Source organism: Leptonychotes weddellii, chromosome 15, assembly GCF_054177405.1.
Source record: "Leptonychotes weddellii isolate Sample4059 chromosome 15, ASM5417740v2, whole genome shotgun sequence".
NCBI classification, from domain to species: Eukaryota; Metazoa; Chordata; class Mammalia; order Carnivora; family Phocidae; genus Leptonychotes; species Leptonychotes weddellii.
In genome coordinates, this window is record NC_138383.1 from 51,176,193 (window position 1) to 51,202,093 (window position 25,901).

Sequence of the window (25,901 nt, forward strand, 5' to 3'; positions counted from 1 at the left end):
GTCTTTCTCTGTTTGACTTATTTCACTCAACATAATACCCTCCAGTTCCATCCACGTCGTTGCAAATGGCAAGATCTCATTCCTTTTGATGGCTGCATAATATTCCATTGTATATATATACCACATCTTCTTTATCCAGTCTTGATCTTCTGTTTTAATACAAGGATTTAAAGTTCCATGTTGCCCTCTAAGCACTGCTCTAGCTGCATCTTGCAGATTCTGGTATGTTGTCATTTAGGTCAGGGTATGTTCTAATTTTCTTTGTGATTTCTTTGACCCATGAATTATTTGGAAGTATGTTGCTTAGTTTCCAGATGTTTGGAGTTTTCCTAGATACTTTATCATGACTAATTTATTTTCTTTTTTTGAACAAGCAAGAGCAAGTGCATGCACATGGTAGAGGGTGGGTGGGACAGAGGGACAGGGAGAGAGAGAATCTTAAGCAGGCTCCACACACAGCGCAGAGCCTGACGGGGTGCTCGATCTCACAACCCTGAGATGGTGACCTGAGGCAAAATCAAGAGTCGGACGCCTAACCAACTGAGACACCCAGGCACCTGGGACTAATTTCTAATTTAATTCTGTTATTGTCAAATAACATACTTTATATGATTTTGATCCTTTTAAATTTACTGACACTTGTTCTACAGCTCAGCATATGATCTGTCTTGGTGCACATCAATGCACTTGAGAAGAAAGTGTGTTCTGCAGTTGTTGGACATAGTGCTTTTTATGTGTCCGTTAGATCAGTGTATATGATCATATTGTTCAGACCTTCTGTATATTTTCTTTTTCTTTTGTGTCCAGTTCTGTCAGTGCCTTGAAGGTGGGTGTTAACATCTGCTATGATTTCAGGATTGTCAATGTCTCCCTTCAGTTCTGTTCATTTTTGCTTCATATATTTTGGGCCTTGTCATTATACACATACACCTTTATTATGACTTCCTGACGAAGTGTGGCTTTTATCATTTTGAAATGATAAAATTTATTTCTGCTGGTGCTCTATGTCTTGAAGTCTGTTTCTGGTAGGAGATAGTCACTCTGGTCTCCTTACACTTACTGTGTGCAGGGTTTTTTGTATTTGTTTACTTTCACCTTGTCTGTATCTTTCTATTTAAACGTGTCCCTTGCGGGCAGCACATGATGAGGTCTTGCTGTTTTATTGCTTCTTTTTAAGTGGAGTGCTTAGACCACCAATATTTAATGTGATTATTTTTATGATGAAGGCTACCGTGTTTTTTTTCTGTTTGACCCAGCTTTTTTCTCTTTTTTCTGGGCTTCTCATTTTATTGCCTTCTTTTGGATAATTTGGATATTTAGTATTCTATTTAGATTTTTTTTTTTTTAAGATTTATTTATTTTTAGTGACAGAGAGAGCGTGCACAGGTGGGAGGGGCAGAGGAAGAAGGAGAGAGTCTTAAGTGGATTCCATAGTGGGCGCAGAGTTCCACACGGGGCTCTATCTCATGACGCTGAGATCACAGCCCAAGCCAAAACCAAGAGTTGGCAGCTTAACTGACTGTGCTTCCCCACCCCCCAGTTTTTGTTTTTTTTTAAGATTTATTTATTTTTAGAGAGAGCCAAGTATTCCATTTAGATTTACTCACTTCTTGACTACCTCTCTTTATATTACTGTTTAGTGATTGATCTAGGGCAAAGTTCCTCAACTTCAGCATTGTTGATATTTTGGACTCTTTAATTCTTTGTTTTGGGAGCTGTACTGTGCGTTGCAGGATATTTACCCACTAGACGCCAATAGCACTCCCCCAGTTTTGACAACCAGAAATATTACTGGACGTTGTGAGAGGTCCCTTGTGGGGCAAAATCGGCCCTGGTTGAGAACTACTAGAATACTTATAGTCTGTTTGTAGTCTGTGGTCTGTTTGTACTTTGCAACCATATAGGTCCCCTTCACGCTTCGACCATGGACCTTAACGGTTTAGCTGTCACGTACATGCCTGGAAAATCCCACTCTTCACAATCGTTCATGCTGCAGCAAACTTAACAGGATTAAAAAGTCATTTATATTTACTCAGATATTTCTGTTTCTTCAGTTCTTCCTTCATTTGTCAAGATCCATGTTTCCCTCTGGTATCATTTCTCTTCATCCTGAAGAACTTCCTTTTAACATTGCTTACAGACCAAGTCTGTTAGTGACAGATTCTTTTCCCTCATCTGAGGATGTCTTTATTTTGCCTTTGTATCTAAAGGATATTTTCCCTGGATATAGACACTTGAGTTGACAGCTCTCTTTTTTTTTTTTTTTTTAAGAATTTATTTAGTTATTTGACAGAGAGAGACACAGCGAGAGCAGGAACACAAGCAGGGGGAGTGGGAGAGGGAGAAGCAGGCTCCCCGCAGAGCAGGGAGCCTGATGTGGGGCTTGATCCCAGGACCCTGGGATCATGACCTGAGCCAAAGGCAGACGCTTAACGGCTGAGCCTTCCAGGCGCCCGACAGCTCTCTTTTTTTTAAGGAACTTTAAAAATGTTGTTCTACTTTGTTCTGGCCTCTGTGGTTTCTCTTGAGAAATCTGCAGTCATGGGGATCTTTTGTCTGTATGTAATGGTTGTTTTTCTGTAGTTGCTTTCAAGACTTTTTATCTTTTTAAAAAATTTTTAATCATAGTAAAAAGTATCTAACATAAAATTTACTATCTTAAACATTTTTAATTGTTTACTACCATTAAGTGTATTCACACTGCTGTCAACTTATCTCCAGAACTTTTTAATTTTGCAAAACTGAAACTCCATACCCATTAAACAACTCCCCATTTCTCCCCATATCTAATTCCTGACAACTACCATTCTACCTCTGTTTCTGAATTTGACAACTTTAATTACCTCATATAAGTGGAATCATACAGAATTTGCCTTTTTGGGTTTGGCTTATTTCACTTCACACAATGTCCTAGGGTTCATCCATGTTGTAGCAAGTGTCAGAATTTCCTTCCCTTTTTTTTTTTTTTTTTTTTTAAAGATTTACTTATATATTTGAGGGTGGGGAGGGGCAGAGGGAGCGGTCAGGACTGGAGCCAAAATCAGACATTCAACTGACTGCATCACCCAGGTACCCAGAATTTCCTTCCTTATTAAGACTGAATAATAATCCAGTGTTTGTATACCACATTCTATTTATCCATTCATCCCCTGATGGATACTTGGGTTGCTTCTACCTCTTGGCTATTGTGAATAATTCTGCTGTGAACATGGATGTGCAAATATCTCTTCAAGATCCTACTTTCAGTTTTTTGGATACATATCCAGAAGTGGAATTGCTGGGTCATATAATAATTCCATTTTTCATTTTTTGAGGAATTCTCATACTGTTTTCCATAGGGACTATATACCATGTTACATTTCCACCAGTGGTGTACAAGGGTTCCAGTTTCTTCACATCCTCACCAACACTTGTGATTTTCTGTTTGTTGGTTTGGATAGTAGCCATTCTAGTGGGTGCGAAGTGATCAAGACTATCTTTATGTTTAGTTTGTGGCAATTTGATTATTAGGTGCTTAGGTATAGATTTTATTCTTGCTTGGAGTTACTTGATCTTAAATCTAAAACTTCATGTCTGTCACCAAATCTGGAATGTTCTTGACCATCATTTCTTCAAATATTTTTCTTTCTTGATCTCTTTATTCTCTCCTTTTTTTTTTTAAAGATTTTATTTATTAGAGAGAGAGAGTGTGCGTCAGCAGGGGGGAGGGGCAGAGGGAGAGGGAGAAGCAGAACCACCCTCCCCCCTGCTGAGCAGGGAGCATGACTCAGTTTCCAGACACTGGGATCATGACCTGAGCCAAAGGCAGATGCTTAACCGACTGAGCCACCCATATACCCCTATTCTCTCCTTTTGAGACTCCTGTGACACACATCCTAGACCTTTGTTTCTATCCCACAAGTCTTTAAAGCTCCTTTTTCCCTCCCAATCTTATTTTTCTCTCTGTTCTTCAGATAGGATAATTTCTGTTTGCCTGTCTTCAAGTTTGCTGACTTGTTCTGCTGCCATTTTCATTCTGCTGTTGAGCCCATTGAATTTTTAGTTACATATATTGTATTCTTCATTCTGTAATTTCCAGTTGTTCCTTTTTTAGTTTATATGCTGGAAATTTCTATTTTTAAAATTTTATGTGTGTTTTCCTTTACCTTCTGGAGCATAGTACACCAGATGCTTTCGTGTCTTTGATAAATTCAATATCTGGTCATCTTGGGGTTAGAATATGTTGTCTTTTGCCTTGAGAAATGGCCATATTTTCCTGATTTTTTTTTTTTTTTCTATCAAATGATTTTGGATTGTATCCTGGACATTGTGATTATGTTTTGTAGACTCTGGGTCCTGTATCATCCTCTGGAAAATATTGAATCTCTAAATTCAGACTGAAAGTTGTTTCACCTTCTGTGGGTAGTGGCTCAAACATCACTGCAATTCTTTTTTTTTTTTTTTTTTAAGATTTTATTTATTTATTTGACAGAGAATGACACAGCGAGAGAGGGAACACAAGCAGGGGGAGTGGGAGAGGGAGAAGCAGGCTTCCCGCTGAGCAGGGAGCCCAATGTGGGGCTTGATCCCAGGACCCTGGGATCATGACCTGAGCCGAAGGCAGACGCTTAACGACTGAGCCACCCAGGCGCCCCTTTCACTGCAACTCTTGAAGCTAGGCTGGACTCTTCCATACATGAGTATCTCAGAGGTGAGCCTTTGTTCATACGCAAAATGAGGAGATTTCCCTTGCTCTTCAGCTCCCCCAGGCCCCTTTTCTTGGTGCACCTGGCCAGAAGGATGGAGTTTTTATTAGAGGGTTAGGCATCTGCATGGTCACCATCCAGGAGGGTTGCTTCTTCAAGTCTTCCTCCCTCTACAATTCATCTACTTTTGTGTACTTTTAGAATCATCAGGTAGTTGTTTTTAGCTATAATCAGTTAAAATGGGATGGGTTGTTACCCTGTCGAGACAGAGCTAGAACGTCTGTCCTTTTATTCCTTTTTGATACAGGGATGATTTAGAAGTATGGTTTGGGGTTTATTTTTATTCCCAGGAAGTTATAGTTAAGGGTGCATCCTTAAAATGACTAAAGAGCATGCTTTTACTGATAAAAGATGCTGTCTATCACAGTTTTTTAATTTTATGAATCAAAAACTTTTGTGTAAAGTAAATGAAGAAAAAATAGTTGGAAACTTGAAGACAATTGAGTTAAACCAGAGTCGTAGTAGGATATTCAAAATACTTTTCTCAGTATTTTAGATTAAATACAGGATTTAAGGGCACCTGGGTGGCTCAGTCGTTAAGCGCCTGCCTTCAGCTCAGGTCATGATCCCGGGGTCCTGGGATCGAGCCCCGCGTCGGGCTCCCTGCCCCTCGGGAAGCCTGCTTCTCCCTCTCCCACTCCCCCTGCTTGTGTTCCCTCTCTCGCTGTGTCTCTGTCAAATAAATAAAATCTTTAAAAAAAAAAAAATAAATATCGGATTTAAGTAACGAAATTAATTTCCTCAGTATGCTTCATTTAATGGCTAATTGCCTACCAATAAGTTTATTCCCATTTTTCCCAAATGTATTATAAAACATTTTTTAAAAATCAAATCAAAACTACAACCAGAAAACCTGGCCATATAGAAAATCTCAAGTTCTCTACAAAGTGTGGTTCTGTGTACCCTGGACTACTGTGAAGTCAGAAGTTGAGGTGTTCTTTTTCTTTTGATCCCTGCAGTCACAGAGTTTTACCAGCGTGTGTGCTGGGCCTGCTGAGGGCTGAGGGGTGACTGTCTCTCGCAGCAGGTATACCACACAGGTCATGGAGGCCAAATGGCTTCATTTCTCAGAGTCTATTCCTTTGTGTCTCCTCCTGGTTTATAGGCTCATCGAATTGAACAGCCATTTGTGTGAGTAGATTGGTAGCAGGAGACTGCATGATTCGCCTAAGAGCACATGCCCTCCTCCTGGCTCAGTGCTCTTTGCCCACCTTGTACCCATGGCTGCTTAGTCAGAGTCTCAGAAAGAATTTATTTTCACTGTAGTTTGGAGATGAAGGGAAGAGTCAAGGCAGGAGTGGAAATGCTTGGAGGTCACTTGAACTTTACGTCATTTGAAGTTTTGAGGGCTCCAGGAAATCCCTGCTGATTGTGGTTTTTAAGAAAATTATTTAGGGGGCGCCTGGGTGGCTCAGTTGGTTAAGCGACTGCCTTCGGCTCAGGTCATGATCCTGGAGTCCCGGGATCGAGTCCCGCATCGGGCTCCCTGCTCGGCGGGGAGTCTGCTTCTCCCTCTGACCCTCCCCACTCTCATGTGCTCTCTCTCTCTCTCATTCTCTCTCTCAAATAAATAAATAAATAATCTTTAATAAATAAATAAATAAATAAAAGTTGAGTTTAAAAAAAAAAAAAAAGAAAATTATTTAGGGGGGCGCCTGGGTTGCTCAGTCGTTAAGCGTCTGCCCTCGGCTCAGGTCATGATCCCAGGGTCCTGGGATCGAGCCCCGCATCGGGTTCCCTGCTCCGCGGGAAGGCTGCTTCTCCCTCTCCCACTCCCCCTGCTTGTGTTCCTGCTCTCGCTGTCTCTCTCTCTGTCAAATAAATAAATCTTTAAAAAAAAAAAAATTATTTAGGTTTTGACTTATCAATTGTCAAGTTTATTGATTTGGATAATTGGGGGAGGGTTATTAAAGGAAACCAGCTAAATTTTAAAACAGAATCAGGGTGCCTGGGTGGCTCATTCAGTCAAGCATCTGGCTCTTAATTTCAGCTCAAGTCATGATCCCGGAGTCCTGGGATTAAGCCCCCACGTCGGGCTCCACGCTGGGTGTGAACCCTGCTTAACTTTCTCTCTTTCCTTCTCCCTCTGTCCCTCCTCCTCCTCTAAAAAAAAAAAAAAAAAAAAAAAAAATCAGAGAAATAAAAAATAAGCCCAAAGAAAAATTAGTAGATCCTACCAGGGTTAATATTTTAGTGTATATCCTTCCAGTGTCTCAACTGATAGACAGGGGCACCTGGCTGGCTCATTCGGTGGAGCGTGTCGAGCATGTCATTCTTGGCCTTGGAGTAATCAGTTTGAGCCCCATGTTGAGTGTAGAGATTACTTAAAAAAAAAACCAAAAAGACTGATAGTCTGTTTATGGCCATACCACCCTGAATGTCCTCAATCTTGTCTGATCTTAGAAGCTAAACAGGGTTGAATCTGGTTACTATTTGGATGGGAAACAGACACAAAGCTTTGTGTTTGTGTGTGTATGTGTGTGTATACATACTCATACACATATATATACACACAGATCTCAAAAAAATGAGATCATTTAATACATGTATTTTTAGCCTTTCTAAATAATTTTAATTGATGCAAAATTTTCCAGTGTGAAAATTTTGAAAAATTTTTTGAAAAAATCTTCAAGATTTTTGTTCCAGTTTTTTGTTATTAAAAATAATACTATCTTGACTGTCTTAGTTTACATATTTCTCTGTATTTGCTCAGTTATTAGGGTAATAATCTGCATGTATAACTGGTGTGTAAGAGGTTATGTACTTTCTAGGAATCTTTGAGAGACAAAAAAATATATTCTAGTTTTGTGTTTGTAGTTACTGGTAAGGTTTACCGAACATTTTTAGTTAACTTTGTAAATTACCATTCCTAGCTGTTGCCCATTTTCCCATTGGTTATCCATGTTTTCATGTTTATTTATAAGATCTTTTCATTGGAATATGAACTCTTTGTCCTATATTCAAAATATTTTCCCCCAATTTATTTGATTTACATCTTTTTATTTTATTTTTTTTAAGAGAGAGGGGGGTAGGGAAGGGGATGGGGCGAGGGAGAGAGAGAATCTTAAGCAGGCGCCATGCCAATGTGGGGCTTGATCTCACAACCCTGAGATCGTGACCTGAGCTGAAATCAAGAATCGGACGCTCAACCGACTGAGCTACGCAGGCACCGCTTGACTTACGTCTTTAGTTTACTTCTCTTACTTACCACCCTTTGTAAAACTTGAACATTTTTCTGAAGTTAGATGCTGCCCAGAATGCTTAATTGCCATTTTTGATGGCTGCATGATATTTCTTTGAGTTGAAGGTACCAGAATTTACTCTATTAGCCTAAAATTTTAGGGATCCTCAAGCAGACTTAAGTGTGTCATTGGTGCTTTGTTTTCAGTGTCTCTCTTTCCTTAACCAGATGCTAACCCTGAGGTGACAAGGACGATGCTCCGTTGGATCTACACGGATGAGCTGGAGTTCAGAGAAGATGACGTGTTCCTGACTGAGCTGATGAAGCTGGCGAATCGGTTTCAGCTACAGCTCCTCAGGGAGAGGCAAGTCACAGCACATCTATTCAAGCACCTCACATGGTGGTGGCTGAGCTTTAATTATGCCAAGCTCTGGGAAAACAGCTTCTTCTGCTAATGTAAATAACTTTTGCAAGGTGTTCTTTTAAAGGCAGTAGTGGGGAGAGAATTTTATCTCCCTTGCTTTGTGTTACTTTGTAAGCTAAATTTTGCCAAAGCTTTTAGGTATTCTCTTTTCTTTCACTGATTTTTTTTTTTTTAACCTGGGATTACATAATTATGTGAGCTGCTAAACTGAGTATGAACTAATTCAGATTATAGTGTCCAAACCCTCAGCTTTCCCTCCAGTACCACTTCTTGTGACATTTATTCTACTTTGTGATGTGATATATGTACTTGGTGAAGTCTTTGGTCATAGTCTTTTTGTTAGAAACTCATTAATGCCTGAATTAATACACAAGAGTACAGCTCATTAAGTTTCATAGACAGTGTTTCTGAGCTCTTACTTCATTTGTTACTGCTTTTTAGGTTCCCAAGGAGATAGCCTGCTGTGTTTTTTTATATTGCATTTTCTCTGTTGCTCTCCCAAGTCGGCCTTCCAGAGCAACAGAAGACACAATGTCACACCTATGATGTCATGCAAAATGCCCTCTGGTTTCTGTCGGGGATGTGGCCCTTGGTGGTCAGTTTGGTTGGAGGAATGTCTTTTACATCATTTAGTGATCTTTTGTATCCCCTTGGGTGCTGCAGGAGTGGCTTTTCTCCTGGGTGAGTGAAGGGATGGTTTCTACCATCAAGAGGTACTCCCCCTGTTGTGTTGCCCTCAGAGAGCCTAGAGCAGCTTGCTCTTTCCACCACAGGGCTGGTGTTTACCGGGCCGCCATGCCCCACGTGAATGAGTTACGCAGGTTCCTCCTAACGCTCTATGATTGAGGTCAGCTTTGAGTGCATTTTAATATCTAAATCCAATAACAACAACAACAACAAAACCCAAACAGGTCTAAGGTAGGCACATACAGTATTCAGTTAGCAAAGCTAACTTGACCGTGGAGGCCTTGCTGTGAACTCTTTGGTCTGTTTGGGTGTTTGAACCATCTGAGTGAATTGAAAATGATTTTAATTAGATTGAATATGATTTGTATCTTTTCTTTTTCCAGATTTACTGAGCTTTTTTCCATTGACCTTGTCAAACTTGCCTGTAAATTAAATTGCTTTGATAAAAATGCCTTGGGGTTGGAGTAGCTTAGGTAATTGTAATTTGTGTAATGGATTCTTTAATTAAAATGTTTGTTTATTGACTGGTTAGGCTTCTTAGTCATCAACATTACCAGATGCTCAGTTTTGTACCGTTGGGTGTGGGCATTAAGTTATCTCTTGCTGTGGCACTGGAAGACACAGGGTGGGCGGAGGTCAAATGTCGGCTTTCAGAAGGTCGCAGAGTGCCCACTGCCGTGCGCAGGTGGAATCACACATCTGAGATAGTAAGTGAAGGGTTGTCACAAATGTGTGCAGGTCAGTATGAAGTAGGTGTCACTCACGTTTGTAATGTCGGGATCGTGGAGGTTTGGGATTGCTATCACCAGTTTGATGAAAAGGAGGTTTTTTTTGCTAAGTATTATCAGAAAGATACTTTTTTTTTTTAAGAGAATTAATAGTAAATACTAAAAATTGATAGTTGCTGTAATAGTTGTTTTCCTGATTATAAAATACAAGCTCAGCATGTGGCATTTGGAAAATATAGAGTAATATAGAGAAAAAGCCCTAAGTTATCCGTAATTCAGCCACTGTTAACGTTTTGTTGTCTCTCCTGTCAGTACCTTTTCCACACCTCCTATTCATGCACATGGGAGTGATACTGAAACCAGACAGAAGTTTGTGAGATGCTTAATACAGGCTTGATTTTGTACTTTGAAAATTGTTTTTGTACATCTATATCCTTTTAGTGCTCTAAAATTAAAAACATGTATGAACAACAAAATTGCTTCAGAGGAAAGTTAGTCTATCCTGCTACTGTTGAAAGAGAAGATAAGAACTAAGAATCTGAATTTTTAGGGTGCCTGGGTGGCTCAGTCGGTTAAGCGTCAGCTTTCAGCTCAGGTCATGATCCCGGGGTCCTGGGATCGAGTCCCGCATAGCCTGCCTCTCTCTCTCTCTCTCTTTCTCTCTGTGTCTCTCTGTGTCTCATGAATAAATAAATAAAACCTTAAAAAAAAAAAAAGAATCTGAATTTTTAAATAAGGTGACATGGTCTTGGGGCGTCTGGGTGGCTCGGTCGGTTGGGTGTCTGCCTTCGGCTCGGGTCATGATCCCGGGGTTCTGGGATCGAACCCCGCATCGGGCTCCCTGCTCAGCGGGGAGCCTGCTTCTCCCTCTCCCGCTCCCCCTGCTTGTGTTCTCTCTCTCGCTGTGTCTCTCTCTGTCAAATAAATAAAATCTTAAAAAAAAGAAAAAAAAGATGACATGGTCTTCTATGTAAATGTAAATTTATGTTACGTAAGCCATGTCGGTTACTAGTTATACGCTTTCCGAGTAGTGAATGGCATTTTGGGGACCCCAGGGTGAGGTGAAAATGAAGTTTTCTGCTGGTTGAAACAAAATGTCTGCCTTCGGGAAACACATTTGAGTATCTTGGTACGAATGTCATTTGGCAGCAGAAAGGAGAAGGGGATTTGTCTGTCAAAGTGGTTTGCAAAGACCTCTGCAAATATGAGTCAGTAGTCCCTGCGGTAGGACGTTAGGATGGCAGTACCTGGGTATCTATGGGTGTACTGTGGTGTGCTGTGGGTTCACTGGGTGTATACTGTGGGTATAATGGGTGAAACTCAGTTGTGTCTCCATTTTCTAGTGGGCTTTTAAATGTCAGCTTTATTGAGTGATAATTCACATACCGTACAGTTCACCTTCGGGAGAACTTTTCGGAGATGTTAATTTATTGAGCAAACATAGAGCCTCCTGTTTGAAGCTAATTTGAAGCCTCACTGGTGGCATAATAGAGCTGTGCTCGTGGGAACTGCACCCATGTCCTGTACAGTTAAATATTAAAGGAGTGAATTTGACCTGTCATGTGTTTCATTTTGCAGGTGCCTGTGTATGATTAGTGAGTTTCATCGAATTACTTATAAGTCAGTTGGGGGGGGGGTATGCTTATCATGTTTATTTAGAGGTTATTTTGATTCTGACCAGAATGGTCAATGTGGTATAATGCAATTCTTGTACTTTTAAAATGTGGTAGCTCAGCTGTAAATCATTCCTAACTCCTCTGCTTATCTTGTACGTTAGCGTTATTGGACATAGACTGCCAGTATACCAATTATAGCTTTGATTTGTTCATTTATGAATCTGTTTGTCCTAATGATGCTGTTCATCATTAATATTCTCTTGCAGATGTGAGAAGAGTGTTATGTCTCTGGTGAACGTCAGGAATTGTATTCGCTTCTATCAGACTGCGGAGGAGCTGAGTGCCAGCACGCTGATGAACTATTGTGCAGAAATTATTGCCAGTCATTGGGTGAGTGAGAGATTGAGGGGTGTGAGCAGAGCACCCTCACAGCAAGCCGGAGACCTGGGCTCGGGCCTGCTTCTGTGGAAAGTTACCTCTCTGGCTCCTACTTGGTTAGATGCCATGTGAGATTCTTCTGGGCTCTAAAAGTCTCATTCCCATTTGAGAGTAGAGAGGCAGAAGTTAGTTCAGGTTAAGAAACAGGCTTGGAACAGAGGGACACCTGCCTGCTCCCTCTGTCTGCAGAAGCTGCCCGCAGGCCTGGGGTGCTCAGCAGTGCTGTTTCAGGGCATCTCTGGGCTGTCCAGCACCTGGAGAGCATCGTTAAGTTTCGATTTGCTCTTCTTCGCAAGTGTTCGTCATAAAGAACAGTTTTTGCATTGCTTTGTTGTCTTTGCATTTTTTAAAAAATCATGTCTAGTGCTATGTTTTATAAGCTAGTTCCTACAAATTGTTTTGTACTTAACAACGTTGTGAGAAAAGGTGTCTAAAATAATTGGATTGTAAAGAATTGAAATAGGAGTGGCATTCTTTCTGCTAAGATAGAAATACAGAGATCTGCAGTAGTGGAGACCACCTGTGACTGGGGGAGGGGACTCACCCCTGGAAATTCCGATGAACTCCGCAGCTGCCATCTTTGTAGGGGGTGAGGACCCTATTTTCCCCACCCCCCTGGAGGGCTCCTTGCGGTGTCCTGGGTGGGTGACAGTGTCGCTGTCCCACAGTGGGGCTGTGGTGGACGGTTCCGGCTCTGGTTCCTGGCTCGGCCTTTTACTCCCTGTGTGAACCTGAGCAAGAGTTACTGAGCCCCTTCGTACTTGACCTTCTTCATGTGTGAACTAGAGATGGGGAATGCCAAGCCCTTTAAAGTAGGGCCAGACACATTCTGAGGGCTTCTTCGTGAGCGTCTGTTGTTGTTACCGTTGGTGTGTTGCGTCTGCTCTGCTTTTCACTGTCCTTCGGTCCTCAGGACGACCTGCGGAAGGAAGACTTCAGTAGCATGAGTGCCCAGCTGTTGTACAAAATGATCAAATCCAAGACCGAGTACCCGTTACACAAGGCGATCAAAGTAGAGCGAGAGGATGTGGTCTTCCTCTATCTCATTGAGATGGACTCACAGGTACTGTTGCTGCTTTTTCCCAAAAGCATACATTGCTTGTTTTTTCTAAAATGCCCCCCACTCCCTCTGAGCCATCACCAGCACGGTCTCTGATGTACACGTGTCTGCGCGTGGTTCGTTCAGGGCAGTCTGAGCTTTTCCTCTTACGCTCCTGAAAACCCTTCCAGCCTCTGCCCATTTCCAAAGCCACTTGCACGTGTGTAGGTCGTGTTGGAGCAGTACCTGACTTCCAGGTACCAAAACCTGCTTTAGTTTTCTTTTGCTGTTGTGAGAAATTGCCACAAACCTAGTGGCTAAAAACAACACAAATGTTTTATCTTACAGTGTTGTCGTTGGAAGTCTAGTGCAGGCCTCACCCATCTGTAGTTCAGGTGTTGGCAGACTTTCTTCCTCTTTGGAGACTGTAGGAGAGAATCCATTTCCTGATCGTTTGGGGTATTGGCAGAATTTACTTCCTTGTGGTTAGAGGACCAGCGTCCCCGTTTCCTTGCTGGTTCTCGACTGGGAGCTCTTCTTGGCCTCTGGAGGCCCCCACATTCCTCCTCCTTCTGAGCCAGGGACGGTGCATCAAGTGCTCGGGTCACATATTTCTGACCTGCTCTTCTGCTTCCCTCTTTCCCTCCTAAGGACACATTTGATTAGGTGGGTCCCTCCAGGATAATGCAGGATGCGTTCCCTCAAGGTCCTTAACCTAATGACATCTGCAAAGTCCCTTTTGTCGGGGATGGTGGCACAGTTTCCCGGGACTAGGACATAGACATCTTTAGGGGCTGTTGCTCTGCTGACTTCACTGCCCTATGAAGAAATGCAGTTGCTCTTGGCAGATGGGAGCATAGTGTGCGTTATCCTGGGCGTCCAGCATCCGGGAGACATCGTGCTGTGCGGGAAATTAGATATTAAGCCACAGTCTTTTATGAAGAAGTTAGCCTGTTCCCATCAGGCTCTGACCCTCAGCCCTGGCCTTTGTGCTCCTACAACACTGTCTGCATTTCCCTCTTGGTCCTGTATTGTCTTCCATGGTGTCTGTGTCTGCTCTGTGATCCCATTAATTCTTTGTTCCCTGGGAGGCATGTGCCTTGAGGAGGCCCGAGAGAAGTTTGTGAATTCATTGGGATTTGGAGAGTATGTAGTGTTATAGCACTAAGATTTGGTATTTATATAAAAAGATGATATGTAAGAGTCCACCTGGGAGAGAGATTAAAATCAGTTGTATTCTCTACTGGCTGGTTATTAATTTACAAATTTATCTGTGCAGCTCCCTGGGAAGCTGAATGAAGTGGATCATAACGGAGACCTAGCCTTAGATCTAGCCCTGTCACGACGACTGGAGAGTATTGCCACCACGCTGGTTAGCCACAAGGCTGACGTGGACATGGTCGACAAGAATGGCTGGAGCTTGTTACACAAAGGAATCCAAAGAGGTAGGGAGAAGCAGTCTACTTTGTATTTCTCTCTGCGAGCAATTTTACTTTAATCTGGGTAATTTTTGAAGATTCTCTGACCTTGTTGCACACGTTGTGAAAAGCTGCTTCAGTCTGCACATGATGTAGGATCTGTGATCGGTGGGAGGAGGAGCCAGTGGCTGTACCATGTTTCTTAGGCTCTTGCGGGGTCAGCAGTGCCCCCAGAGGAAGGACCAAGGAGAGGGCACCTCCAGAAGGACCTTGGACTTGTAGGCCGTTGACATGCGTCACTTTCTCGAGGACTTGTGCCAGGAGGACTTTACTTGTATCGGGGATTATGAAAGAGGGAAAGGATCGAAACCATGCACATTTAAAAAAATTCTTGGATTCAGAGTTTTCACTTGTATAGGTTAGACTTCTGTCGTGGCAGAGTGATGAAGTTTCATTTTGTTCTAGGAAGGTTATTTGAGATTGTAGCTACATTTTGAGTATGTTATTCATAGTGGGAAGAATATGGAAGTGATAGAAGTAAGATCAAAACATTTTAATCTTAATTAACTTTTCAAGGGAAAAAAATACTAGCCTTTTTTGTTTTATGTTTCCCATGGCCTTATTAATTCTTAAGTCCCAGATAGATCCTGCTTGCCGCTACTTCACAGTAGTCCTATCTGACAGAGTGAGAAGCTGTCTAGAGGTAGAGTTCCAGCATGCAGTGACAGCTTTCACAACTGCCAAAGTCTTCATTTTGTAGATGACCCAATTGAAGTGCTTGGCCAAGGCCACTTTGTTTACATGCGGACAACAAAGACAGAATGTACTGATTTCCGCACATCTGAATCCTGTGTATTCACCCTTCCAATCATGCGACCATCATTATTATGCTCTATTTTTATGCTATTATTGTGCAATGATACCATCATTCTTATATTTACTATCGTTACTGTACTGTCATTATTTGTATATATATCCTATTAAAATTCACGAGTTGCTCTTAGCTGGTGGAATGTTGTTACTTCAAATATGGTCCTGTTGCAGCCATGGCTTTGCTCTTTTTGGGCAAAGGTTTTAATATAAATATCCCTCAAAGCCATGTGTTAGAGTGTTAAGCTTGCTGGCTGGCGGAGAGGAAAATGTTGCTCATCGTCGGGAAGGAACTCCTTGGAGTATGTCGGTGTCGAGAGCAGATGCATTTCCCAGGCTGCACTCTGCACTGTGCAGAGCCGTTGGGTACTTAGCGCACTGGGTGTGCGTGTGTGTAGTGGGGAAGGTTCCCACCACATGGGGAATTATTTTTCCCATACTGTGTGGTGTCTGAGATGTTTGTTTTGGAAACAAATGCACTTGTTACTTAAAAAAAAGAAGTCTCAGAGTTCTGTTTCTTTCCTCTTAGGGAGTTAAGTTCTTATGTGTGATGAAAAAGCATCTTTGACGAGTTATTAAATATTTTGGTGATTGCTTAGTTACGAGAGTTGCCAAGAATTGGCGATGCATTTTTGATGCTTATTTCCAGGCGCTTTAATCTTCCACTCTGAATTGATCCGTTGCCTGCGAGCCTGCGCAGGCCAGCGCAGGTATCATCGTCTTGATGGCTGCCGGCTCTGGAGAGGGGGGCACGGCGTGGGGCACCGAGTACTGTCAGTGGAGCTAGGGTGCGCCGGGGTTGGAGTCCTGGCGCAGGCACCTACTCGGGGGCCTTGGACCCGTCAGTCACTGCTGGGTCTCCTCTTCCTCTTGCGCAGAGCGGGAGTCCTTACCGCTTCCCCGTGTTCGCAGCACACACACCACGGTGACTGCTGGGTGGTAGGACAGCTCCTGGCCGCTGTGCCACCACCAGCTCCAGTTCCCATGGGGGTTCTTGCCCTCTTCCTTCTTTAGCTTGAGCCGTCAGTCTGTGGATCTTCCCAGGTGATTAAATTGAGTCGTGTGCTTAATTTTAACTGTCGACCTTACTTGAAGTTCATTGTAATTTGAGCAAAGATCTTTCTTATGTGAGAGGTGGGCCTGGTTCTGGGCTCCCATTAGAATCTATACCCGTCAGTTCTGTGAAGAATGACATGGGCAGCTAGTGTCTGTGGACGAGTCCACAGGAGGCAGACAAGTGGCCAGAGGCCTGGGCAAGAAGGTGGCTCCTTGCTGTTTACAAATACCTGGTGATCAGCAGTTCTGCTCACTGCTTGCAGTCTGTTCACAGACGGTACCATCACCTGGGGCAGCATGAGGCCGGCTGTGTTCATGGTGAACGTCACTGGGTTCCCTGAGCACAACCCTGCTCCAGAAGCTGCACTCAGGGAAAAGTTACATGTGGAGTTTAGGTTTGATGTTGTTGTTGTTAGGGATACGTTGATGTGGACAAGTCATGACCGAGATGCCTCGTTTACCTGGTAGTGCCGCCGAATGAGGTTGATGGAATAACCGACTTTTAAGCAACAAATGGTTTTTATTGTAATTGGTTTTGATGGAAATCTGAGATGTGTTAGAAGTTTTCTTACTGACAGAAACTTTATAAATGGTGCGTTTGCTGTTTTCCATTCTCTCCCTTTGTTCTGCTCTTTGATGTCCATTGTCTTTTCCCTCTAGATTGTGTACCCATAGGCTTTCTTTTAATGTTAACACGTCCTCAGTTTTCAATTTCCAGTAATTCCTAAATAACTTTTTGTGTGGGGTGCATGTATTTATGTGCATATATATGTATAAGTAAAGAAAAAATCTTTGGCTCTTATTAATCCAAGTAAATCTAATCTAAAAGCTATAATTCTTTTAAGAGGGCTTAAGATAGAAAGTCTTTTTTTATTATCCCTCTTCCATCCCAGTCCAGCCATTGGTCGGTTGTCCTACACACTTGTTTCTGTGGACAGTCTTGCCTGGTTCATCTTCTCTAGGTATGGTGTATTTTAAGTTTTTCATCAAGCCGTCTTCTTTTAGCTTTACTCTCTCTTAGTTTGGAATATGTGCTGAGCTTAAAGGTGTGAAACTATACCCCACCTCTCCCCCAGCATTGTGTACATCAGTCTTTTCATTTTAAGGCCCTTTATCCCAACAATCCTGAATTTTCTTTTCACTTCGAGTGTAAGTGGCTTTCTCTGGGATGTTGTATTCTGTTGCTAATGTTTGTGCTTATTCTCTCTTAGGCCGAATCTCTGTTGTTCCTACCCCACTGTGTATATGTATATGAATAGCAATGCCCTGACCCAGCCTAGCCCCCACTGTGCATATTACCTGTTTCTTTCAGAGCTCTACCAATATCTTCTTGTAAAGAAATCTGATTTTTGGTCCTTTGCATGTGATGTTCGTAAAGATTGCACTTTCCTCCAGGCCCCAGGAAAAAACCGGGGGCTAAAGAAGGGGCTGGTTAGAGAAATCTGAAGTTGCCTAAAGTCATAATTAATTGGAATCAGAGCCAGTCTATTGAAGTAGGATCTCATAGCCTTGACCAATCTGTTTTCTTCCCAAACATCTCCCTGGTACCTGTTTTATATAAGACAGTGGCAGGTACAAAGAAAAATCAGAAATGGATCAGTCAGCATCTAAGTGGGGCTGTGGCAGCCTGAGCACCTCCATGCCAGAGCTGACATTCTCTGGCAAGATGGCCCCTTGGAAGAAAGTAAAGAGCCCCGTGTTAGGCTCCGCACTCAGCGGGGAGTCTACTTGAGGATTCTCTCCCTCTCCTGCTGCCCCTTTCCCCTGCCTGCCTGTGTGCGCTCTCTCTCTCTCTCTCTCTCTCTCTCAAATAAATACAATCTTTAAAAAAAAAAAAGGAGCATAGGAATACAGATAACAGACTTGAGAACTTTGCTACTCCTGAAATCCTAAGCCCTATTCTAGATGTTGAGACTGCAGAAGTATAATTGAAGATGAATGATATTGCAAGATATAAAAGAAAACTTCTCATAAGTAACTTTGAAAGGAGAAAATCATCATCTGGAGGTTGGGATTCAAAGGAGCGTACATCTATCCACAGCACTAACAGAATTAGGAATCGATGAACATGTCTGGATGCAAAGACAAAAACAGATCAGCTGTGGAAAGAATACCATTGTCTATGATCTGTGTAGCAAAGAAGTTCTGCGGCACCTTCGACAACCTGGCCCATCCCAAGACTGCGCACACGCATGAGACGTAGGAAGTCCGCTGAGCAGCCTTCGGGGGATCTTCCAGCTGAAGAAGGGTGTGATTTGCAAGAAATTGATCCTATAGACCTTGGTGAAGTGGAGACAGAAGCTACAGAAAGTAGCTCTGAATCTCAGGTGTACCTTTGGGACGACTTAGCGAAGTGCTGTGTCACACCCGCCAGAGTTACACCTGGCCCGGAAGGGGAAGGAAGTTTGCTCTGAAGACTTCCCTGCAGTGAGCTCATCGGTGCTGCTTGGAGGTGCCCAGAAGAAACCATTGCTTCCCCTCCAGCTAGACAGAATGCCTCAAAGCAAGCATCGTGCGTTTGTAACTGGGTGATTGCTTTGTTAATAGTTCATTATCTTATGATGCGTTGCTATTCTTGCCTTCTTTTCTTTTTTTTAAGGTTTTATTTATTAGAGAGAAAGCATAAGCAGGGAGGGTGGGGAGGGGTAGAGAGAGAGGCAGACTCTCCTCTGAGCTGGGAGCCCAATACTTTTTTATGTATAGTGAGTGTTTTTGCATACTTTAAGTTGTACATGGAATTAAATCCAAGGAAGATTGAATTTTAAGTAATCTTACAGCAAATATATTTGCTCAATCCCTATCATCCTCCAGGTTAACTTGACAAGCACACTTTAACTGCTTTTCCACAAGTATTTTTGAAATGGTCAGATTACTTGGTTCTGAATTTAGCCATGTTTTTACAGAACTGTACACCTTTAGTATCTTTTTTTTTTTTTAAAGATTCTATTTATTTATTTGAGAGAGAGAGAATGAGAGAGAGCACATGAGAAGGGGGAGGGTCAGAGGGAGAAGCAGACTCCCTGCTGAGCAGGGAGCCCGATGCGGGACTCGATCCTGGGACTCCAGGATCATGACCTGAGCCGAAGGCAGTTGCTTAACCGACTGAGCCACCCAGGCGCCCCCACCTTTAGTATCTTTATGTAAACTTAATTCTTGGCCTTTTGTCAGGGTGTCAGGGTAGTTTCTGTGTTTCCTCATACAGAGCACTGTGAATAGTCAAAGACAGCAGTTTGAGCTGTTGAACTTACTGGATTTTATGTAAGTTATTCAGAACTAATTTGGTATTTTTAAGTAGTCCCAGGCAGACTCTTGCACCTGTAAATGCTCCAAGAGTTACGGCAGCGGAGGGGACTTAGGAGGAAGCTTTGTTTTGACAACCACTCAATTTACCATGTGGAGTTTTTGTAAAGAACAATGTGTACAGATTCTTGGTTCAAATATTCAGTTGAGAATTTCTTGTTGAGACTGTTAGTTTGTACATAATAGATGGAGAACATTTAATCACAATAAATCAATCAGACAGGGTCATACTTTGAACAGGAACCTGTATGTAAGTATAGCAGATTGGCGGTAAGCGTTGCTCAGGAGCAGACTGTGGTCAGGAAATGAGAGAGGGGCATCAACTATGTTGGGGGGGAGTCTTGAAACCCTCTTTGAGAGCTGATGAGTAGGAGAGGCCATTAAGTGTAGAAGCCTGGTGTACTTAATAGTGATGTTGAGGTGAGGGGGCAGGACAGATGACAACAGGTAATCAGAAATTGAATGAAGCCTTTGGAATTCAAGTGTGTGACTTCGTGATCTTGATGACGAGTTCCCCCTTACAGGTGTCCCAGAGGTTCTTCTGCTAAGACATGCCCGGTTGTCCCTCTACTTTGTCTGCACTTACTGACTTCCCGAGGCAGCGTTGGCCAGTAGCTTGCCCTGCTGTTGCCATGGGTGACCCTTTTTGTTTCTTCTCAAGGAGATCTCTTTGCTGCCACATTCCTCATTAAGAACGGCGCCCTTGTCAATGCTGCTACGTTGGGTGCCCAGGACACACCGTTGCACCTTGTGGCTTTGTACAGTGCGAAGAAACACTCGGCAGATGTGATGTCTGAGATGGCCCAGATCGCAGAGGCCCTTCTGCAGGCTGGTGCCAACCCCAACATGCAGGACAGCAAGGGCAGGTAAGTGGGGTCAGGCGTCTGCTCTTGGTGCTCTTTCCGGAATGGTGTTTTATGGAGACACACAGCTAGCAGACAGGGACTTGTTGCTCAGGATGATTTTCATTGAAGTCGCAGACATTGGCTTGTTAGACAGATGAGAGGCACGACTAAGCTCAGGGGCGTTTGGGGAAATCATTTCCCTGCTGGGAGCCGAGGTCCATGGATCTGTAAGCAGTTTCTGTCTTGTTCAGGTGGTCACTGGTCCAGTTGCTCCAAAGGAACTTTGTCCCGGCATCTTTGTCAGAGCTGGTGGGGCACACTCCATCCCAAGGCGGTCTGATTGTTGGGAGATTCTGTGTGTTAAACCCAGTTCTCACTAGGTGTGACTGCTCTGGCTTCGGTCGGCTCTCGGCAGAGCGCGTGTCTTCCCCACAACACCTCTGACGGCCGTTGTGTTCCTTGGCCTCTTCCCAGAAATACCTTGTTGAGGACCCCTTGTGGTTTAGAGTCTGCGGAAGGGCTGCGTGTCTTTGGGGCGGCAGTATGGGAGGCACAGAAGGGGACCTCCAACAAGTGGGACCCACTTTCTGTAGTCACAGCTCAGTAATTTTATAGCTTGGAAAAGCCTCTCACAAAATAAGAACCGAGTTCTGTGCAGTTGTCAGAATAAGAAAATAGACGTGTGTGGAAGGATTCCACAGTTAAGTCAGATGGGTCTCTGAACTCTCATTATCGTGTGATAACTACTTTGTTTCCTGAAATAATTGCATCCTTTCTACCTTCTGTTGAATCTTTAGTTTTACTTTGTCTGGCTGCAGCAGCCGCTGGTGGCGTATGCCTCAGAAGGGTCCCGGGGGTTGGGGGGGTCCTTCAGGGCACGTGAGGGCTGCATAAACGCATTGAAGGGCAGTCAGAAGCCACTCCCATCAGTCCCTACCTGTTACCACGCTGTGGTCGAGCATAACCCAGAGTTACAGGAAGAAAAACATTTGTTTTCAGAATTGTGGAGGATAGGTGGGGAAAATAGGTGTACATGTGTAGAAACTGTTTAAGAACATGAGTAATAGGGAGTGTCAGCATTTAACTGGAGAGTATTTTATGTCTCTCTTCCTTTTGTTGGTTCTTGTCCTTTTGGCCACTGACTAAATGGTGACATAGAAGCAAGTCCATTTTCATTCTTTGATACTTGGTCATGATTTTGGAAAGCTGTTTGCTGGGGCACAAAGAGACACTGTTGCAGCAACGTGGGGTTCCTGTGGGTCATCCTGACCCACGCCTGTTCTGGGTTGACCCCTCTTCTCTCTCGTGCACAGGACTCCCTTGCACACGTGCATCGTGGCCAGGAATGAACGTGTGTTCAGCCAGTTGCTGCAGTGCAAACGGTAGGACGTGGAGCGCTGGAAAAGCAGCCGGGAGGGTGGGGTGATGCATGAGACACAGCTCCTTTAAAATGTCTTTTAGTGTTGTGAATGGTAATAAGTGAAAGTCAACGAGAAATTGTCATTCAAAATGTGTATGAAGAGACGATGAGGCTGTTGGCAGAGGACTGTATGTGCTGTTCGCATTGCTTCCTTACTTCAGGCTGGATCTGGAACTGAAAGACCACGAGGGCAGCACAGCTCTGTGGCTCGCAGTGCAGTACGTCACCGTGTCTCCCGACCACTCGGTGAACCCCTTCGAAGACCTCCCGGTGGTGAATGGGACCTCATTTGATGAGAACAGCTTTGCAGCCAGACTCATCCAGAGGGGCAGCAACACGGACGCACCGGACACTGTCACAGGTAACACATGGACCCCCCGAGCCTGGGGCTCAGGTCCGGGGGTCCATGAAACATCACGTCAGCACTTGTACCAGAAAGTTAGAAAACAAATGGCATAGTATTAGGGGAATCAGTCTGTGCTTTTCACTGTAGTAAAAGCCTGAGTTATTTTTTTAATCTTATGCTTGAAGAAGTTCAGCCAGACTCTGAGTCTGTTAAGCAGAAACACTTCCATTTATTTGGTGCAGCGAGCTTCAGAACTCCTTTTACACTCTTAAAAATTATATCCCCAAGTATTTTAGTTTCGGTGGGTTATAGCTTCAGTATGTAACATTTTAGAAATTAAAACTGAAATTTTTAAAAGATGTATTAATTTAAAAAATAACAAACCATTATATGTTTGACATAGCATCTTTTTATGAAGAATAATGTTCAAAACACAATTAGTTGGAAGAGTGAATGGTTTCTTGTATACAAGATGCAGATCTGTATTCAACCTTTTGAGATAAGGTTGTTTTGGTTAAAGTATGTGAAGAAAACATTCCCTCACACAGTTATGTAGCTGGAAAAGGGAGGCATATTTTAGAGTCTTCTCAGATAATTGTGGATGTGTTTCTTAGATTCTGTAGCAAGCAGAATTGACCAAGTGATAGTTTAAAGTCAGTTGCAGTGTGGAATCTGAAAGTGTGTCAGTGAATTCTTCATACTCTGGTGTATGAAAATCTGTGGTCCATTTGTGCTTGAATGGATCTTTTCTCCATACATGATTTTATAACATCGTGACTTGATTATTTGAAAAATACTGGTTCACTGAGTACACCAATCTTCCAAATGTTTGTGTATTTTAGAATGACATTTACTGATATCATCAGTGATCTCATCCGAAAAGTCTTCCAGTGTTGATAAGCTGGCAAACTTGCAGTTTTGGATAAAAGTTTTCCAAAATTCTGATACTCACTGGCAAGATCCAAATTTTATCATTTGGTACAATATTGCCAGTTGTTTTTCTTAAAGAGATAGGCTCACATTGTTCATTTTCAGGAAAATGACTGTCGGATACTCCTGTTTAAATAACCAGTTTGTTAATCAGTCCTTCTTTCATGAAAGTTGTGTTCCATGAAGAAAACTGCTAGCTTAGCTTGCAGCTTAAACAGCGGCTGCCGTGCCTTTCCTGGAGACCACTGTGGGACTTCGTTACGCCGCGGATGCGGTTTTATGCATGCTACTTACTTGGTCACACAGAAATGTATCTTATTTTATGTATGTATTTATTTTTTTTGTGCTTTTCTTATCAGATGCTTACTAAAGTCGTAGCTATTTTCTAAATGAATATCCTTTTATTGGATTTTCCCAGTTACAAATGAAATGTCACACAGAGTTCTAAAAGGACAGGTACTTGTTGAAATTTAAGAAATTTAGTAATTTTTACTGCTTTATCAAGAAACTGCCCCTTTTTTGGCTGGTGCATGGTGGTAAAGAGTAATGCACTGACTACGGGTACATGCTGGGATTCCTTGTTTATTTGTGCTCACGCCTTAGCGTGACCTGCTGGGGGACGAGCACATATCCAGCGTTACTGTTACGGGAACAGTTTTGACCTCGTGGGCCCCTGAAAGACACTCAGGATCCCCCAGGAATCCAACAACCACACTTTGAGAACCACTGTTTTAATGTGGATATTTCCTTGATCTGACTAAATAAAATATGGGAATATTTTAAGGAGAAGGATCCCATTATAATCTGTATTGCTATGTATAAAGCGTGGGTGGGTGTCATTGATGAGGGGAATGGGCCAAAAAGGATGGATATTAAACAGCCCTTTCCCTGAAAGAAGTTAATAATTTAAATAAAGATCAAATTAAATCACCCCTCTGGTGACATGAGAGCTAAAGGCAGGGCACTCCACACCAGGGGGATCAGGAAAACCCTCTGGAAACGAGATTGTTACTAAATTGCTCTTAATTTACAAAGGTATAGTAGTTATTGGCCATAATTTTACTGTTTTCTAATGTAATCATATTATATGATCATTGCATTATATACGAAATTAGTTCTTTGATATTTAGGGCTTGAATGTTAGGTTCCTGCAGATCCGGTCTTTTTATTTTAAAGATTTTTAACATTTATTTATTTGAGAGAGAGTGAGGGAGAGAGAAGGAGCAGGGGGAGGGACAGAGGGGAGGGAGACACAGACTCCCTGCAAAGCAGGGAGCCTGGTGCGGGACTCGATCCCTGGACTCCCGGATCATTACTTGAGCCAAAGGCAGACGCCCAACCAACTGAGCCACCCAGGCACCCTGCAGATCCAGTTTTTATGAAAGCTTGATACGTACTTGACAAGAATGTGGAATTTTTTTTGTTAAGATTTTATTTATTTATTTGAGAGAGAGAGAGACACAGATAGCGAGAGAGAACATGAGCAGGGAGGAGAGGGAGAAGTAGGCTCCCTGCTGAGCAAGGAGCCTGACGCGGGACCCGATCCCAGGACCCTGGGATCATGACCTGAGCCGAAGGCAGACGCTTAGGAATGTGCATTCTTTCACTGTTTATGTCCTGCTTAGTCTCTGCTTATGTCCATGCATCAAGCGTGTTCATCATGCTGTGTAAATCTTACACATTAACTTACTGTTAGACTGCTTGATTTGTCACTTTTGGGAGGTATATTAAAATTCTTCATTGTGATTATGGATTTATCCATTGTCTTGCTTGTTCTGTCAGTTTTACTTTATATACTTTGAGTTTTAGTGCGAGTTCAGGATTATTATTTTTTCCTTGTTCCAATTGTCCTTATACATGGAATGCATGTTCCTCAGCATAATGTTTTAGCAGTTGAAGGTCATCTTTATTTATTTGATGGGGAGGCCCATGTTCATGTTTTGTGTGCCACAGAATGACTACAGAAGTGAAGATGGGACCTTCATTAAGGGTCTGTAAGTTAGGGTGGCTCTCAGCTAGGGGTGGAATCACAGTCTCTGAGAGAAAAGGAAAAATGGCATGAAAACGAAGCGTTTGTCCCATTTCTTTTTTTTTAAAGTAGTTAACATACAGCGCAATATTGGTTTTTGGATTAGAATTCAGTGATTCATCAGTTACATACAACACCCAGTGCCCTCTTTAATGCCCATCCCTCATCCGCCTCCCTGCAGCAACCCTGTTTGTTCTCTGTCATTAAGAGTCTCTTATGGTTTGTTTCCATCTCTCCTTCTTTTCTTTTCCCCCTTCCCCTGTGTTCATCTGTTTTCTTTCTTGAATTCCATGAGTGAGATCATATCGTATTTCTTTCTCTGATGGCTTATTTCGCTTAGCATAATACAGTCCAGGTCCATCCATGTCATTGCAAATGGCAAGATTTCATTCTTTCTGATGGTTGAGTAATATTCCACTGTGTGTGCGTGCATGTGTGCATGTGTGCATGTGTGTGTGTGTGTACACACCACATCTTCTTTAGCCGTTCATCTGTTGATGGACATCTGGACTCTCTCCGCAGTTTGGCTATTGTTGATAATGCTTCTGTAAACATCAGGGTGCATATGCCCTTTCGTATCTGTATTTTTGTATTCTTTGGGTAAATACCTAGTAGGGCAATTAGGGTAGCTCTATTTTTAACTTTCTGAGGAACCTCCATGCTGTTTTCCAGATGGCTGCACCAGTCTGCATTCCCACCAACAGTGCACGAGGTTCCCCTTTCTCCACATCCTCGCCAACACCTGTTGTTTCCTGTGTTGTTGATTTTAGCCGTGTCCCATTTCTTTACCTATTTTTAGTCCTGGTATTTAATTTGAGTTTTCAAATAG

The 25,901-nt window shown here is 42.8% G+C and overlaps 1 protein-coding gene across 2 annotated transcripts in view; it reads left to right on the top strand.

The window, feature by feature from the left end:
* Positions 1 to 25,901, top strand: part of ANKFY1 (ankyrin repeat and FYVE domain containing 1) — a 60,982-nt gene that overhangs the window by 13,535 nt on the left and 21,546 nt on the right. For both annotated transcript variants that reach the window (XR_014140675.1, XM_081805930.1), the window contains exons 3-9: positions 8,155 to 8,290; positions 11,648 to 11,771; positions 12,733 to 12,882; positions 14,138 to 14,303; positions 20,164 to 20,368; positions 21,661 to 21,729; positions 21,929 to 22,128. Coding sequence is in view for 1 of the 2 variants with exons in the window: in XM_081805930.1 (XP_081662056.1) it covers positions 8,155 to 8,290; positions 11,648 to 11,771; positions 12,733 to 12,882; positions 14,138 to 14,303; positions 20,164 to 20,368; positions 21,661 to 21,729; positions 21,929 to 22,128 (1,050 nt within the window). In the remaining variant the exon portion in view is untranslated. The remainder of the gene's footprint in view (positions 1 to 8,154; positions 8,291 to 11,647; positions 11,772 to 12,732; positions 12,883 to 14,137; positions 14,304 to 20,163; positions 20,369 to 21,660; positions 21,730 to 21,928; positions 22,129 to 25,901) is intronic.